General features: G+C 44.9%; 1 protein-coding gene across 4 annotated transcripts; it reads left to right on the plus strand.

Annotated features, from left to right (window-relative positions):
* The first annotated feature begins 62 nt into the window (after window positions 1-62).
* LOC126267587 (uncharacterized) lies at window positions 63-8290 on the plus strand. 4 transcript variants are annotated; one of them, XM_049972886.1, is made up of 3 exons: window positions 126-538; window positions 7704-7817; window positions 7894-8290. In XM_049972886.1, the coding sequence occupies exons 1-3, from the start codon at window positions 436-438 to the stop codon at window positions 8118-8120; spliced, it is 444 nt and encodes a 147-aa protein (XP_049828843.1). In that variant the 5' UTR covers window positions 126-435; the 3' UTR covers window positions 8121-8290. The 4 variants fall into 4 exon arrangements, 1 of the variants encoding a protein (XP_049828843.1); XR_007549044.1 differs by having other exon boundaries at window positions 63-795; window positions 7704-8290; XR_007549045.1 differs by lacking the exon at window positions 7704-7817 and having other exon boundaries at window positions 63-795.
* The last annotated feature ends 9154 nt before the right edge of the window (window positions 8291-17444 follow it).

Genomic DNA, 17444 nt, shown 5'->3' on the forward strand with positions numbered 1-17444 from the left:
AGAACTGTGTACTATTTCGTGGGCCTTCGTTACTTTTTGCATAAACAATTAAATAAAGTTAATGTCCGAGCCGTGGCTGATAGGAGCTGCAGTACAGGCATTAGCAAGTACAGTCGATCCCTTGAGCCACAGCCTTACGTATTAATTTAGCTTGGACGGGTAGCACAAGGAGAGTTACTAAGAAATTCGAGCGACTATGGAAATAACTGTCAGAGATCTGTATTCTCCTCTGGCAGCTATCGTTATTGGCTCGCAGTTCTAGTTCTCTGTCAGTTATCGGGCTACCACCACAGATAACCTGGAAGTTGGTAATGGAATAACTGTGTGTCTAGATGTTCCTGACTCAGTGACTCCAGTTAAAGGTCGTAGATCTCGGTGATATTTCCAGAGAGGATAGTAACTGGAGCGAACAAATATTTTCGTACTGCTACGGAAATGACGATTGGCCATCGGGGAGAGGGGAATCTATTGTCTCATTTCTCTGCAAATCTTGGTGTTCAGGTGTCACTCTCTTTTCGGCCTTTGGTTGCGTTAGAGGGTATTGACTTCCGTTCTCGTTCTTGTTTTTCTTTGTGTTGTTGCTATTGCAAACCAATAGTTGCCAACATGAAGAGGTCGAGGACAAGCGAAATGTGGTCATATTTCGAAACTCTTGATCGAGAGTTTGCGAAATGTACTTAGTACGGTAAGAAATTATCGTACAAATCGACGACGTCGAATTTAAAAAAAAACATATTCAGAAATCACATTTAATTGTGAATTTCTCTTTACAAAGGCCTTCGGAGCTAGATTTGGGTGAGCAGTGAAAAAAATATATTTATTGCGATTACGGTTATTTCGGTGCATGCATAATCATTTATTTTTATTTTATTATTAAAAAAAATAACATGCTATACAGTGTGGTGCTTTGTGCATTTTTACACGCTAGTTTTCATTTTTCGTGACTAGTTAAGCTGTCGATACCACCGCACCTGTTTGCCTTGACATTTTCAAACATCAAATTATGTTGCATATGGTGCCGGAATACTTTTATTTAATTCGAAGTTATTGTTGCAGGTGTAATAACGATAGTGTCAATAAAATGCCACTGTGTGATGTATGGACTGTCGTCTCGCAGTTATTAGTAACTAATCAGATAGCAGATTGTATCAGTGCTCATTCCTGTGTATCATTTGTTTTTAACCCTGACGATGCCGGGTCCCCCCTGTGGGTTCGGGGGTAAGAATAGGCCCACGGTATTCCTGCCTGTCGTAAGAGGCGACTAAAAGGAGTCTCAAACGTTTCAGCCTTATGTGATGGTCACCTACCGGGTTTGACCTCCATCTTCTAAATTCTTCCGAAGAGCGAGCTGATTGGGGAAGGGCGCCTTACAAGGTGCAATGTGTCCATCGCTCATTACCATCTCTAGCTTGGTTGGTCGTCGTCGCATAGCTGTCCCGCCCACTCACCATCTCTAGAGCGTGGCTTTGTTCTTGGGTGCGGTTTTTGCAGTCTGCTCTGCTGTGTCGCTTTATGCGCCAATGACGATCATGGACTACATTTCACCTGAAATCCAGCACGGTAGCCAGTCCGTTGTGGTGGGGCCGCCATGTACCCTGTCGGTTGTAGCCCCCTGACAACACAGGGATCGCTCTACTGATGCCTGCGCCGTTAACTCCCCGCGTATGCCAAGGAGTAGATGCCTGTCTCCTTGGGGCATCGGGACTCCCGGCAATGGCCATCCCGCCAGGTGGTCGTTGCTGAGGCTGGGTGGCGCCCGTGGGGAGGGCCCTTGGTCGGAGTAGGTGGCATCAGGGCGGATGACCCGCGATGAAGCGTGGTACATCATCTCTTGCTGGCGGCCAGCCGCCAGCAGTCTCTAAGTGTTCTCGGCCTCAATACAACGCTCAGGCATATGATCCACAATCGTTCCCCTCCCTGGCCACACCATGGGAGGAACGAAAGGCTACGGTTGGCAGCGAACCTTATTCACCTCGCTATTTAGTCTGTACACGAGTCGATGGGGAATCGTTTATGGCGACCAAGCCTCAGTTTTTTGTCGAGCACTTGGAGGACAAGTTTGGGGAGGTGGAGGGCTTGTCCAAAATGCGCTCTGGGGCAGTATTGATCAAAACGGCGTCCTCTGCACAGTCACGGCGGTTACTTGCTTGTGACAAGTTGGGGGATGTTTCCGTCACGATCACACCCCATAAGAGTCTCAACATGGTCCAGGGCATTATATTCCATAGGGACCTACTCTTGCAGTCAGACGACGAGCTACGCGCCAATTTAGAACGGCGGGGTGTTCACTTCGTCCGGCGCGTCCATCGGGGTCCGAGGGATAATCAGGTAGCCACCGGTGCCTTGATCTTGGCCTTCGAGGGTGACGTCCTACCCGAAAAGGTCAAGGTGATGGTCTACCGATGTGATGTGAAGCCCTATATCCCTCCCCCGATGAGGTGTTTCAAATGCTGGAAGTTCGGCCACATGTCATCTCGGTGTACTTCCAGCATGACATGCAGAGATTGTGGACGCCCTTCACATCCTAATACTGCATGTGCGCCGCCTCCCATCTGTGTGAACTGCGGCGAACACCATTCCCCTTGCTCGCCAGACTGCAAGGTTCTACTGAAAGAACGAAGGATCATGGAATATAAGGCCCTGGACCGCATGACCTATACTGAGGCTAAGCGGAAATACGAGAGGCTACATCCTGTGGCTCTGACCAGCTCCTATGCCACCGCTGCCAAAACAGTAGTTTTGTCATCTGCTGCACCGATTCCACTGAACACTCTGAGCCGGAATACTACACCTGCCCCCTTGATGGTGGGGGGCACTTCCCCATCTGTTGCTCCTGCACCACCTACCTCAGGAGCAACGACCCCCCAACCATCGGGGACACAAGTCCCCAACTCTAAGCCGGAGAAGCGTCCGACTTCTTCGGCGACTCTCTCTCGCAAGGGATCCCTCGGGTCCCTCCCTTCCCAGGTTTCCACCTCTGGGAAGGGTGACGTCAGCCAATGGCTGAAAAGCAGGCCAGCGGCTGGTCGCAGGGCTTCCCGCTCCTCCTCCGTCCCGGAGACTGACTCGGTGGAGCCCTCCCAGCCAGTAAAGCCCAAGGAGCAGAGAGAGAAGACGAAGAAGAAGAAGGCCTCTAAGGCCAAGGAACGCGCGGTGGCATCCACCCCACCGCTCCATACAGGCTCTGCGTCTGAGGATGAGGTGGAGATCCTGGCGTCCGCTGAGGACCTGGATCTCGCCATACCCTCCGACGCCAAGGACGCCGATTGTACTGGTCCTCGATCGGTGACAGCAGGTGACCCAGTGACGTGATCTGCCTCCTCGGTCCCTTCACGCCTATTTCGCCAATGGACGAAGTGATTCTCCAGTGGAACTGCAGCGGTTTTTTCCACCACCTTGCTGAGCTCCGCCAACTCGTCAGCAGTCACCCTTTCTTCTGCATTGCCCTCCAGGAAACGTGGTTTCCGGCAATGCGGACCCCTGCCCTACGAGGGTATCGGGGTTATTATAAGAACCGGGCAGCTTCTGAGAGGGTGTCTGGTGGAGTCTGCGTCTACGTCCTTAACTCTATCTACAGCGAGTGTGTGCCTCTTCATACACCCTTAGAGGCTGTCGCTGTAAGGATGTGGACGCCTCAGCCTATTACTGTCTGCAGTTTGTACCTTCCGCCGGATGGTGATGTCTCTCGTCATGTGTTGGCTGCATTGATAGGACAACTGCCGCCTCCCTTTGTGTTGCTGGGCGACTTTAACGCCCATAACCCCTTGTGGGGTAGCGCCGCGATTACTGGCCAGGGCAGAGATGTCGAGACTCTTCTGTCACAGCTTGACCTCTGCCTTTTAAACACGGGAGAGGCGACCCACTTTAGTGCGGTCCATGGCTCGTTTTCGGCCATTGACCTTTCTATTTGCAGCCCCGGACTTTCACCATCCATCCACTGGAGGGTCCATGACGACTTATGTGGTAGTGACCATTTCCCCATCTTTCTGTCACTGCCACAGCGTCACTCTTCTGAACGCCCCTCCAGATGGGCTCTTAATAAGGCTGATTGGGACTTATTTACATCTGTCGCAGTGATCGCACCTCCTTCCACTGATCCGATTGATGCGGTGGTTCAGTCGGTCACCACCAGCATCGTTTCTGCGGCGGCATCTGCGATTCCCTGTACATCCGGGTCACCTCGGCGGAGGACTGTGCCGTGGTGGTCGCCCGAGATCGCAGAGGCGATTCGAGATCGCCGGCGGGCTCTTCAGCGCCATAAGCGGCACCCGTCGTTGGAGACCCTCATTGCTTTTAAACAGTTCCGCGCCCGAGCCCGACGCCTTATTCGCCAACGGAAGCAGGAGTGCTGGGAACGTTATGTTTCCACCATTGGCGTCCGTACCTCTGCATCGCAGGTTTGGGCCAAGATTCGGCGACTCCAAGGCTATCGGCCACCTGTCTCTGTCCCTGGGCTTTCGCTGAATGGAGCAGTGTGCACCGACTCCGACACGATTGCGGACCGGTTAGCAGAGCATTTTGCTCAATGTTCCGCGTCAACGAACTACCCGTTGGCCTTCCGCTCCCGGAAAGAGCGGTTGGAAAGTCGGAGGCTTTCCTTTCACACGCGCCACGCGGAGTCGTACAATGCTCCTTTCAGCGAATGGGAATTCCAGAGCGCACTTCTGCTTGCCCTGATACGGCTCCTGGACCAGACCGCATTCACAGCCAGATGCTGAAACACCTCTCAGTGCCTTGCCAGCGATGCCTCCTAGATCTTTTCAATCGCGTCTGGGTCGAGGGTGTTTTCCCGTCTCAATGGCGGGAAAGCATAGTCCTCCCCGTATTGAAACCTGGCAAGAACCCGCTGGAGGTGGACAGCTATCGCCCCATAAGCCTCACCAACGTTCCTTGCAAGTTGCTGGAACGTATGGTGAGCCGGAGGTTGAGTTGGCTCCTCGAGTCGCGGGGCCTTCTGGCTCCGTCTCAGGGTGGGTTCCGTAAAGGCCGCTCTGCCGTCGATAATCTGGTCTCCCTGGAGTCTGCCATCCGTACAGCCTTTGCGCGCCGCCAACATCTGGTTGCCGTCTTCTTCGACATGCGGAAGGCATACGATACGACTTGGCGCCATCACATCCTGGCCACATTTCATGGGTGGGGCCTTAGGGGCCCGCTCCCGATTTTTATTCAGAATTTTCTTTCGTATCGTTCCTTCCGCGTGCAAGTAGCTGCGTCGCATAGTTCCTCCCGGGTCCAGGAGAACGGGGTCCCACAGGGGTCTGTCCTCAGTGTGTCCCTGTTTTTAATTGCCATCAATGGGCTCGTTGAGGCGGTGGGGTCGTCCGTCGCGGCTTCTTTATATGCGGACGACTTCTGCCTATATTACAGCTCCGGTGGCATCGCCGCTGCTGAACGGCAGCTGCAAGGTGCCATCCGCAAGGCGCAGTCATGGGCTGTAGCGCACGGCTTCCAGTTTTCGGCCGCGAAGACCTGCGTTATGCATTTCTGCCGGCGTCGCACGGTTCACCCTGAGCCGCGCCTTTACCTTGACGGTGAACCTCTTGCTGTGGTCGCGACGCATCGGTTCTTGGGACTGGTGTTCGATACCCGGTTGACTTGGCTGCCCCATATTAGGCAGCTGAAGCAAACATGCTGGCGGCACTTAAACGCTCTCCGTTGCTTAAGCCACACCAGGTGGGGTGCCGACCGGTCCACCCTCCTCCACCTATATCAAGCGCTGATCCAGTCCCGCCTTGATTATGGGTGTGTGGCGTACGGTTCTGCCTCGCCTTCAGCATTGCGATTGCTGGATCCCATACACCACTGCGGGATCCGCCTCGCCACGGGAGCGTTCCGGACAAGCCCCGTCGACAGCATACTTGTGGAGGCTGGTGTCCCTCCATTGCGGTTCCGGCGTGACCGCCTTCTGGCCACCTATGCCGCGCACGTTTATAGCATGCCAGGGCATCCAAACTACCGTCTCCTGTTCCCGCGCTCGATCGTCCATGTTCCAGACAGGCGGCCCCGGTCAGGGTGTCCCATTGCGGTTCGCCTCCGGGACCTTCTCCGTGGCCTTGACTTTTTTCCCCTGCCGCCTGTTTTCCGGGCCAATCTCCGTCTGCCCCCGTGGAGTGTGCCCCGACCGTGCCTTCGGCTCGACTTGGCACAGGGTCCGAAGGTCTCAGTGCCTCCGGAGGCCCTCCGCCGTCGCTTTCTTTCCATCCTGGCCGAGTTTCCGAACGCGGCGGTGGCCTACACCGACGGTTCGGTGGTCTCTGGTCACACTGGTTACGCTCTCACTCTACGGGATTATTGTGAGCAACGGTCATTGGCAGCTGGCTCCAGTGTATACACTGCCGAGTTGGTTGCCATCTATCGTGCCCTAGAGTTTCTCCGCTCCCGCTCAGGTGAGTCCTTTGTCATCTGTAGTGACTCCCTGAGCGGTTTACGAGCTCTTGACCAGTGTTTCCCTCGTTCCCGTCTGGTGATGGCCATCCAGGAGTCCCTCCATACTCTCGTCCGTTGCGGCCGCTCTGTCACCTTTGATTGGTCCCCGGGTCACGTCGGCATCCCGGGTAACGAGCGGGTTGACGAACTGGCGAAACAGGCGGTCAGTTCCCCGGCCATGGAGATCGGTCTTTTAGAGAGTGACGTCCGATCCATATTGCGGCAGAAGGTCCTTGCTGCTTGGCGTGATGAGTGGCGCACCCTGCCCTCTCCCAACAAACTTCGGGCAGTCAAGGAGACAACCAGTGTGTGGCGCTCCTCCATGCGGGGGTCTCGCAAGGACGCTGTCGTCCTCTGCCGGCTCCGCATAGGACATACCCGGCTCACGCACGCGTATCTCTTGTGCCGTGACGACCCGCCTCTCTGTCGCTGCGGATTGGCCCTGACCGTGGTACACGTCTTACTAGACTGCCCACTTTTAACTGCCCTCAGGCAGACGTTCGCGCTGCCTGATACACTCCCTGCTCTTTTAACCGATGACTCTACTATGGCTGACTTAGTTCTCCGTTTTATTCGAGCAGGGGGTTTTTATCATTCAATATGAGAGTCCCTTTTTATTTTTTTTTAGTGTCGACTGTGGCTTTTGGCCTGGGGTTTTAGTTTGTGGTGTTTTCATGTGTCCCTTGGTTGTTGGCCTTTCCAGTTTTATTTTCATGGTCGGCCAATGACCGTCGCACTCTGTGTGTCTTTTAATCTCTTTTCTCTGGTCTTCGTCTATGTCTTTCTTGTACTGTGTCGTCCCTTGTCGTCTCCGTTATGTGTTTATTGCTTGTTGGACTTTTCTTCGTGTATTATTATGGTCGTGGAACAAGGGACCGATGACCTAAGTAGTCTGGTCCCTTTAACCCCCACAAACCAACCAACCAACGATGCCGGGTGGCGGAGGGGGGGGGGGGGGGGGGGGAGAAATTAGATACTGTTTCATATTTTAAAACTTTGAAAAGGATAATTGTTTTTAATGGAGTCTTCAACTGACTTCCATAAATGTTTTAAATTTTGTGGTTAAAGTTAACACAAAATTTTGACACGTTAATGATACATGTGACTTTCCTCAGTGACAGTCATATTGAATATTTTAAAGTTCAGGGCCCTACTTATACATCAGTATGTGTTTAAAATATGATATGTCAACAACAATTAAGATATTTTTTAGGGTGGAAATACAGTATCCTCCCTTCCCCCAATACACATTATTGAAAATGTGTTGCTGTTGCTAGGATTAAAGAAGAAACATGAAGCTATAGTCATTACTAAAACTGAGTCAATTGTCAACTTGTATGAAGTAAATATTCAATCTGCAAGTATCATGAAGACTACTTTACGCGAACATTGTAATATATATCATCAAAAATAATATGGCATCATTTCTGTTGTGCTTATGCTGATATGAAACCTATTTTTCTGTAGGTGAAACCCTTCCTGTAGAGGTGATCCTTGGCACCAGCAGTGTGGAAGAGGAGCGAGCTGCTCCAGCCCCCTCAATGCAGCAAGGTGTTCAAAGTTCTATGACATTGTATCTTACCAAAAGGATTGGAGTGAATCAGAAAAAGATAGATGGGCAACTTCAGCTGTTCACTAAAGACTTCCAACCATTTTCAGTCGTTGAAGATTCGGGGTTTTGTGCGGGCCCTTAATCCTGGTTATGAGTTACCAAGCAGGAAGCATATTTCAGATGTAATGCTGCAAGCAGCATACACAGCAGCAAAGGAGAAAGTGGTAGACAAACTGTCAGCTGCGAAGACAGTTTGTTTGACCACAGATTGCTGGACATCGGCAGCAAATGAGTTAAATGGTGGTGACAGGGCATTTCACCTTGCAATCTGTGTTGTTAAGATATTCCCAATTCTCTGGTGCACATACTGCTTCGAATCGTCGGCATCTCTAGTAGGCACGACAGATAACTTCAGGCTGACAGACAGTTTTGCTGGTTGTGATGGATAATGCACCAAATATTAAAATTGCAGGATCCATTTTGTAGTGGAAACACTTTGCACACACACTAAATCTTATTATGCAGAATGCACTAAAACATTTTGTGCCAATCCAGCAGAAAGTAAAAACTATTGTAGCATTCTTCAAGAGAAGCTGCAAGGCAACAGAAAGACTGCTGACATACCAACAAAATAATGGGGCAGGTCATGTTAAAAAACTGGTGCAGGAGGTGCCAACAAGGTGGAACTCTACTCTGTGAATGTTAGAGCGAATAGTTGAAGTTAAAAATGTAGTGAAGGCTTCACTTGTACTATTCACAGTTGATTTTGAACAACTGACAGATGAGGAATAGAACATCTGCTCAGAACTCTGCTCTGTGTTGAAGCCATTTGCACAGGTTTCAACACAGCTTAGTGATGAGTCATATCCTACTGGCAGCCAAGTAAGTTAAGCAGTTTTCTTGCTAAAATGTTAGCTGTGGTATTATGGCGTAATCATTTCTGAGATATTGTACTGTTCGTGTTATGTTGTTGTTGTCTTCAGTCCTGAGACTGGTTTGATGCAGCTCTCCATGCTACTCTATCCTGTGCAAGCTGCTTCATCTCCCAGTACCTACTGCAACCTACATCCTTCTGAATCTGCTTAGTGTACTTATCTCTCGGTCTCCCTCTACGATTTTTACCCTCCACGCTGCCCTCCAACGCTAAATTTGTGATCCCTTGATGCCTCAAAACATGTCCTACCAACCGATCCCTTCTTCTAGTCAAGTTGTGCCACAAACTTCTCTTCTCCCCAATCCTATTCAATACCTCCTCATTAGTTACGTGATCTATCCACCTTATCTTCAGTATTCTTCTGTAGCACCACATTTCGAAAGCTTCTATTCTCTTCTTGTCCAAACTAGTTATTGTCCATGTTTCACTTCCATACATGGCTACACTCCAAACAAATACTTTCAGAAACGACTTCCTGATACATAAATCTATATTCGATGTTAACAAATTTCTCTTCTTCAGAAACGCTTTCCTTGCCATTGCTAGTCTACATTTATATCCTCTCTACTTCGACCATCATCCGTTATTTTACTTCCTAAATAGCAAAACTCCTTTACTACTTTAAGTGTCTCATTTCCTAATCTAATTCCCTCAGCATCACCCGATTTAATTTGACTACATTCCATTATCCTCGTTTTGCTTTTGTTGATGTTCATCTTATATCCTCCTTTCAAGACACTGTCCATTCCGTTCAACTGCTCTTCCAAGTCCTTTGCCGTCTCTGACAGAATTACAATGTCATCGGCGAACCTCAAAGTTTTTACTTCGTCTCCATGAATTTTAATACCTACTCCAAATTTTTCTTTTGTTTCCTTTACTGCTTGCTCAATATACAGATTGAATAACATCGGGGAGAGGCTACAACCCTGTCTCACTCCTTTCCCAACCACTGCTTCCCTTTCGTGCCCCTCGACTTTTATGACTGCCATCTGGTTTCTGTACAAATTGTAAATAGCCTTTCGCTCCCTGTATTTTACCCCTGCCACCTTCAGAATTTGAAAGAGAGTATTCCAGTCAACATTGTCAAAAGCTTTCTCTAAGTCTACAAATGCTAGAAACGTAGGTTTGCCTTTCCTTAATCTTTCTTCTAAGATAAGTCGTAAGGTCAGTATTGCCTCACGTGTTCCAACATTTCGACGGAATCCAAACTGATCCTCCCCGAGGTCCGCATCTACCAGTTTTTCCATTCGTCTGTAAAGAATTCGCGTTAGTATTTTGCAGCTGTGACTTATTAAACTGATAGTTCGGTAATTTTCACATCTGTCAGCACCTGCTTTCTTTGGGATTGGAATTATTATATTCTTCTTGAAGTCTGAGGGTATTTCGCCTGTCTCATACATCTTGCTCACCAGCTGGTAGAGTTTTGTCATGACTGGCTCTCCCAAGGCCGTCAGTAGTTCCAATGGAATGTTGTCTACTCCAGGGGCCTTGTTTCGACTCAGGTCTTTCAGTGCTCTGTCAAACCCTTCACGCAGTATCGTATCTCCCATTTCGTCTTCATCTACATCCTCTTCCATTTCCATAATATTGTCCTCAAGTACATCACCCTTGTATAAACCTTCTATATACTCCTTCCACCTTTCTGCCTTCCCTTCTTTGCTTAGAACTGGGTTGCCATCTGAGCTCTTGATATTCATACACGTGGTTCTCTTCTCTCCAAAGGTCTCTTTAATTTTCCTGTAGGCAGTATCTATCTTACCCCTAGTGAGATAAGCTTCTACATCCTTACATTTGTCCTCTAGCCATCCCTGTTTAGCCATTTTGCACTTCCTGTCGATCTCATTTTTGAGACGTCTGTATTCCTTTTTGCCTGCTTCATTTACTGCATTTTTATATTTTCTCCTTTCATCAATTAAATTCAATATTTCTTCTGTTACCCAAGGATTTCTAGCAGCCCTCGTCTTTTTACCTACTTTATCATCTGCTGCCTTCACTACTTCATCCCTCAGAGCTACCCATTCTTCTTCTACGGTATTTCTTTCCCCTATTCCTGTCAATTGACCCCTTATGCTCTCCCTGAAACTCTGTACAACCTCTGGTTCTTTCAGTTTATCCAGGTCCCATCTCCTTAATTTCCCACATTTTTGCAGTTTCTTCAATTTTAATCTACAGGTCATAACCAATAGATTGTGGTCCGAGTCCACATCTGCCCCTGGAAATGTCTTACAACTTAAAACCTGGTTCCTAAATCTCTGTCTTACCATTATATAATCTATTTGATACCTTTTAGTATCTCCAGGGTTCTTCCACGTATACAACCTTCTTTCATGATTCTTAAACCAAGTGTTAGCTATGACTAAGTTGTGCTCTGTACAAAATTCTACTAGGCGGCTTCCTCTTTCATTTCTTAGCCCCAATCCATATTCACCCACTATGTTTCCTTCTCTCCCTTTTCCTACTGCCGAATTCCAGTCACCCATTACTATTAAATTTTCGTCTCCCTTCACTATCTGAACAATTTCTTTTATTTCATCGTACATTTCTTCAATTTCTTAATCATCTGCAGAGCTAGTTGGCATATAAACTTGTACTACTGTAGTAGGTGTGGGCTTCGTATCTATCGTGGCCACAATAATGCGTTCACTATGCTGTTTGTAGTAGCTTACCCGCATTCCTATTTTCCTATTCATTATTAAACCTACTCCTGCATTACCCCTATTTGATTTTGTGTTTATAACCCTGTAGTCACCTGACCAGAAGTCTTGTTCCTCCTGCCACCGAACTTCACTAATTCCCACTATATCTAACTTTAACCTATCCATTTCCCTTTTTAAATTTTCTAACCTACCTGCCCGATTAAGGGATCTGACATTCCACGCTCCGATCCGTAGAACGCCAGTTTTCTTTCTCCTGATAACGACATCCTCCTGAGTAGTCCCCGCCCGGAGATCCGAATGGGGGACTATTTTACCTCCGGAATATTTTACCCAAGAGAATGCCATCATCATTTAATCATACAGTAAAGCTGCATGCCCTCGGGAAAAATCACGGCTGTAGTTTCCCCTTGCTTTCAGCCGTTCGCAGTACCAGCACAGCAAGGCCGTTTTAGTTAATGTTGCAAGGCCAGATCAGTCAATCATCCAGACTGTTGCCGCTGCAACTACTGAAAAGGCTGCTGCCCCTCTTCAAGAACCACACGTTTGTCTGGCCTCTCAACAGATACCCCTCCGTTGTGGTTGCACCTGCGGTACGGCCATCTGTATCGCTGAGGCACGCAAGCCTCCCCACCAACGGCAAGGTCCATGGTTCATGGGGGGGGGTTCGTGTTATATCTCCCCCTTAAAATGGTGATATAACTGTAGGGCATAGCATATATTTGTTATGCTACATTAAGAGTACTAGTGGTTTTGTGTTGAAGTGTTTAATGTATATTGTCAGTCAGTAAGTCAGAGCACTTTGTTTCAATTATAACTCCTGAAGTCAGTCACCAGCAGCAGATGTCACACAGTTATAAAATGGGAAACATGAAGAATAAGGTACTAGTGCTTTGGATACACATTTGGCAAATTTCACCTTTCACTTAAAATGAAGGTACAGTTACAGTCCTTAAGAGTATACTGGCAAATGGTAACTCAAAGCTCTTTGTTCCTGTTACAGCTCCAGTTAGCAGCATCAGCAGCAGCAGCAGACGTCACACAGCTATAATGCGAGAAGCTCGAAGAATAATGTGGTAGTGGTTTGGATACATAAGACATATTTCACCTTCAGTTTAAAATTTGTTTGTTTATATTGGCAGGTGGTAACTCGGAGCTCTTTGTTCCAGTTATGGCTCAGATAGTCTTCCGGCAGCAGCAAATGTTACAGTCCTATAGAGGCAAGCTTGACCTTTCACTTAAAATGTAGGTACATATGCACTGAGTTTAATGTTATGACACGTGAATGGATTACCAGTGACGTATATGTAAATACAGGAATTTGTAACCGAGATCTTAATTTCAGTATCAGCTTTGAAATTTGGTCACTGGATACAATTATATTCTCTTTCATGTTGATAGCAGCAATCATCAGATTGTAATCCAGTTAAGTACCTGTGAGGCATGAGATGTCAAAAATACCTGTGGGTTATTGGTAGCCTGTGTCAAGGCATGTGGCACCTCAGTTTGTAAGTACAGTAGCATTTTGTTTCCTGCTTTACTTAAAAATTGTTAGCTGTAGCACCCATTCTGACATTAAATTATTTTGAATTTAAAGTTTCTTAAAATGATACTAACATCAGTTTCATGTGTGTTAACACTAATCCATATATTATTGTTAATATATGCTGCTATTTTCCTCAGATGTTATCATTACAATAAAACAATTTCAGTTAACAACACTTCAGCCTTTGCAGACTTACAGTATAGGTTACCTGCTGAGAAATAGTTACTGGAAGAAATGGTTTCTTGAATAGGACCGAAAGGAATACCACTGAAAATGCCAAACGGGAATTGGTGAAACATCTTGTGCTCAATACTAAATTTCATTTGCAAAACACGAAAGTTTTCCTATCTTTGTGGTGGAACACAACAAATTCTCATAATTTTGCTAGTTTGTATTCTAGAAAGGGTGCCAGAAATGGAAGAGTATAATTTTTATTACATCGGGCATTAAATGTAAGTAGGTTGGAGTACAGAAAGGGTGCAACTGGCCTTCCCCACTGTAGCCTGATGTGTTCCAACATGCATTTCTACTGATGCGCAGGTGGTTATAACCTAGTATCAAACTGCATGGTACCCACTTACTAATGTGACCTACCCTTGCATGATCTGTTGCAGACAGCAAGAAATCTGCTACTGGATTTTTTCCCCTTGGTGCTTGCGATGACATGTTTTGCCCTCTGCCCTTTAAATCTCAATTCTTGTCACATTTTTCATCCATTTTCTATCTCCTGATGGACCTGTATTGATTAAAAAACTAATCAATGCAGAGGTGAATGTAGAACTTTTGCTAGTGGCAGTGTGGTGGGGCTCCACTCTTTAAAAAATAATTTCGTTGTGGGACATGGAATTTTATTAGAGGATTTCATGGACATTTTGTTTACTGAAAAAGTCAGTCATTATCTGAGGTATTTAAATGTTAACTTCTAATCTAAAACTGCATCAAAAGATAAATTTCAGTAAGTGTTTAACAAGTTTCAGTATCTTGCTTCACATGCTGGACCTTCCAATTATAAAAAAAGTGTTTCGCAGAAAACATCTATTCAGATGTTAACATCCCAGAATTTGTGTAGAAGATATCCCTTACAATGTTAGTTTCATTGTGGTCACACTCTACAGTGTAGTGTTATCAGCACACTTACAGAAGTTTGAAGAACATATTAAATTAATTGCTGGACATGCCTTAAGTGAATATGTTTACTACTAATGTGAATCAGCTAAGTAGTTGCAAGTTTTTATGTTGATTCTAAAGTGTCTTTAGACAAGAATATTTCTGCTGTTTGTTTCCTGTTCTTCTGTTTCAGGTAACTACCCATATATGCAGCAACTGCTGAAGCAGCCTCTGGCAGTTTATTGAAGTTCCGTGAGCAAAGTGTTGTGTGGTCTGTTTGTGTAAAGTGATAAAGAAAAATGTTAAAGTGTAATTGCATATGTAATTGTGTATATATTTAATTATTATTTTTGCTACTTGTAAGATCTATTTTCATGTAAATCACAACATTGTATAATACATAACAATCGAATGAGGCAGTGTAGCTATTAACATCACTGACCTCATATTCGGGCGGATGGGGTTCGTTCTGTCTGGCCATTCTGATTAGGGTTTTCCTGGATCGCTAAGGCAAATGCCGGGATGGTTCCTTCATCAAGGCCATGGCTGACCACCTGTCCCACCCTTAAAGAGATCCTTTAAACATTGTGTGTATACCCATATTTTGAATTATTGCTGTTTGTTGTATTATGTTGAGATATTCTTGGCTGAAATAAAAAAAGTTTATAAATTTGAATTTGTGGTCATGTTAAATTACTGAGAAAATTGCAGAGTGGCTATGGCACCGATTTTCCATTCAGGTGCATTGGGATCCTTAGCCTGTTCAAACATCCTGATTTACATTTTATGTGGGTTCCCTAAATTCCTTTAGGCCATGGCAGAGTACCTGCCATTTCCAATCTGAGTCTGACATGTTAACTATTTATTCATTCTCTTTATAATATGTTTTAAGTGTTCCATATCATTGTGGAAAATTCAGAATAAAATTGATCATCTCACATGTACATACATTTGTGTTGGTTACCATTTTTATTTTATCTTTTTGTTCCCTGTACTCTTAAGCAATTTTTTGAAAACCCATGAGCTCAAAGACAAGTACTTACTACCATTTTAGCATATATTTTATGTACAAATATGTTAATCTCTCATGTGGCATGGTAATGTGTTTTTGTTGAGGTGATATTACTGTCTCATGAACATGTGTCTTACACAGAACATATAGAAATTAAACAGCTGTGCAGTAATTTTGCAAGAATATATTTTAATTTTGGGGCAGGATAGGAAACTCGTCTCACATCCACCTTCTCAAAAAATGTCAAAATTTGTGGCACTACTGTGAGCACAAACACTTGCTGTCTCATACATAGTATGGAAAGCTATGAGGTGTAGTAGTGTGTATGCAACATGTTAATACTTACTGAAATGCCTTGAGTATTGGCAGTGATCTAAAAATGTAACATAGTTGAGTATCTTCTCCAAGTATACCCCATCACTAATGCTTGGTAGCATCATGATGAAAAAGTGCCAGTGCTACATCAGGTCAACTTGAATACAAAGAAACTTATGTAATTTGGCGAGACTTAGCTTTGTGGCATTAGCAAGAGAAAAATGAGTTCTCAATTTGTACACATCCACTGCAAATAGGCTTCTATTTCATTTAATTAGTTTTTGGCCATTGACTTTGAAACATAGTTTGGAGCATATCACTTTTATGCAGGAACATTGTTCAGTGTACACTTCAAACATGTGTATTGCAATTGAAGCATCTCATGGAGGTATATTTGGCATGAATACAATATGCTTACAACAATAATCACATCAGATACTTGGTCAGTGTATTTAAAAGTATAGATTTACTTACATTTGGGCCTATTAGCACTTGTGCATAATACACGAACGTTTTTGAATAAAATATGCTTTTTTTGTTTTCAAAGAGCTCAAGTCAGTCTATTATGTTAAGCAACACTGAAAAACTGTTAGGTGCACTCATTGCTATGTTGAGGTTGTTGTATGCAAGACTTAGCCCTTCATTTTGAGTGCTCATCTTGTCTTGTTCAGGAATTAGTCTTACATATTTAGACAGTTAACTGTCATGATATTAAACTGCAAAAAGATCAAAGCAGGCAGCTGGCATTGACAGATGAAGTGTTTCGAAAGGATTCGTGTTATTGCCTCATGTGAGACAGAAAAAAAAAGCAAAATGCGGAATCCACAGGTAAAGCATTCCCCAGGAAATGAAATATTGTATTTCCTATAGATGAATATCTTAACAGGGACTGGTAGAGTAACTTATGTAAAAATTATTATTTCAGTTTTGACAGCACTTTACTGCAACAGCCAAGATCAGATTTCTGAAAACTTACTGCAAATTTTTATTACCTACACAATACCATTAATTCATACTCTCACAATCTGGATATCCAAAGAAGAATTGTATAAAAAGATTGAAAAGGTATTTTAATGACATCTGAGGCATTAAGACTTACGAGTTGTTAATCAATCATTCAGCACTGGAATTCTGTATACAATAATGCCAAACATGAGAGATACACAACAAAGTGAAGGGTTGGACATATGAATTAGTCATTCTCCCACCACAAAATCAAAACCCTCACTGCAGATTAAATGAACTTCTTTTTGTCCCAGGGACCCAAAAATGAGATGATTCTCATGGATGTGCAACATGATAAAGTATAACATACAGCACTTGAATATAATACTTACCACCATCATCATCATCTGTCACGAGATTGTCAAAATATATGAATATATTGCAGTAAACTGGAGCTGCTAATATGTACAGTATTAATACACTGCCAGAACAAAACATATTTATGCACTTTTAATAAATTTATCACACCTGATCTTGACTGTTGTGACCAAGTGCTGTCAAAACTTAAATATGCTGGTAGCAGAATTTTTACTTAAGCTGGTCTAACAGTCCCTGTTAAGATATTCATCTATAGAGTAGGAGTTGCCTATCAAAAAGTCTTTCAAACTCTCAGTAAACTGTGCTTTATCTGAAACCAAGTTATGGTTGCTGGCAGTTTATGGAAAATGTGTGTTCTTGAATATTGAACCCCTTTCTGGTCCAAGGTAAGTGACTTTAGATCTTTATGTAGATAGCTGTTCTTATTCCTTGTATTGATACTATGTATTGTGCTATTGGTTGGAAATACTTGCAACAAATTTCATTAAGACATAAATATACTATAAAGCAGTGGTTAGAATATGAAGTTCCTTGAACAGGTTTCTACATGGTGTTCTTGAATTTATACCACAAAC

The sequence above is a fragment of the Schistocerca gregaria genome, chromosome 1, assembly GCF_023897955.1.
Source record: "Schistocerca gregaria isolate iqSchGreg1 chromosome 1, iqSchGreg1.2, whole genome shotgun sequence".
Lineage (NCBI taxonomy): Eukaryota > Metazoa > Arthropoda > Insecta > Orthoptera > Acrididae > Schistocerca > Schistocerca gregaria.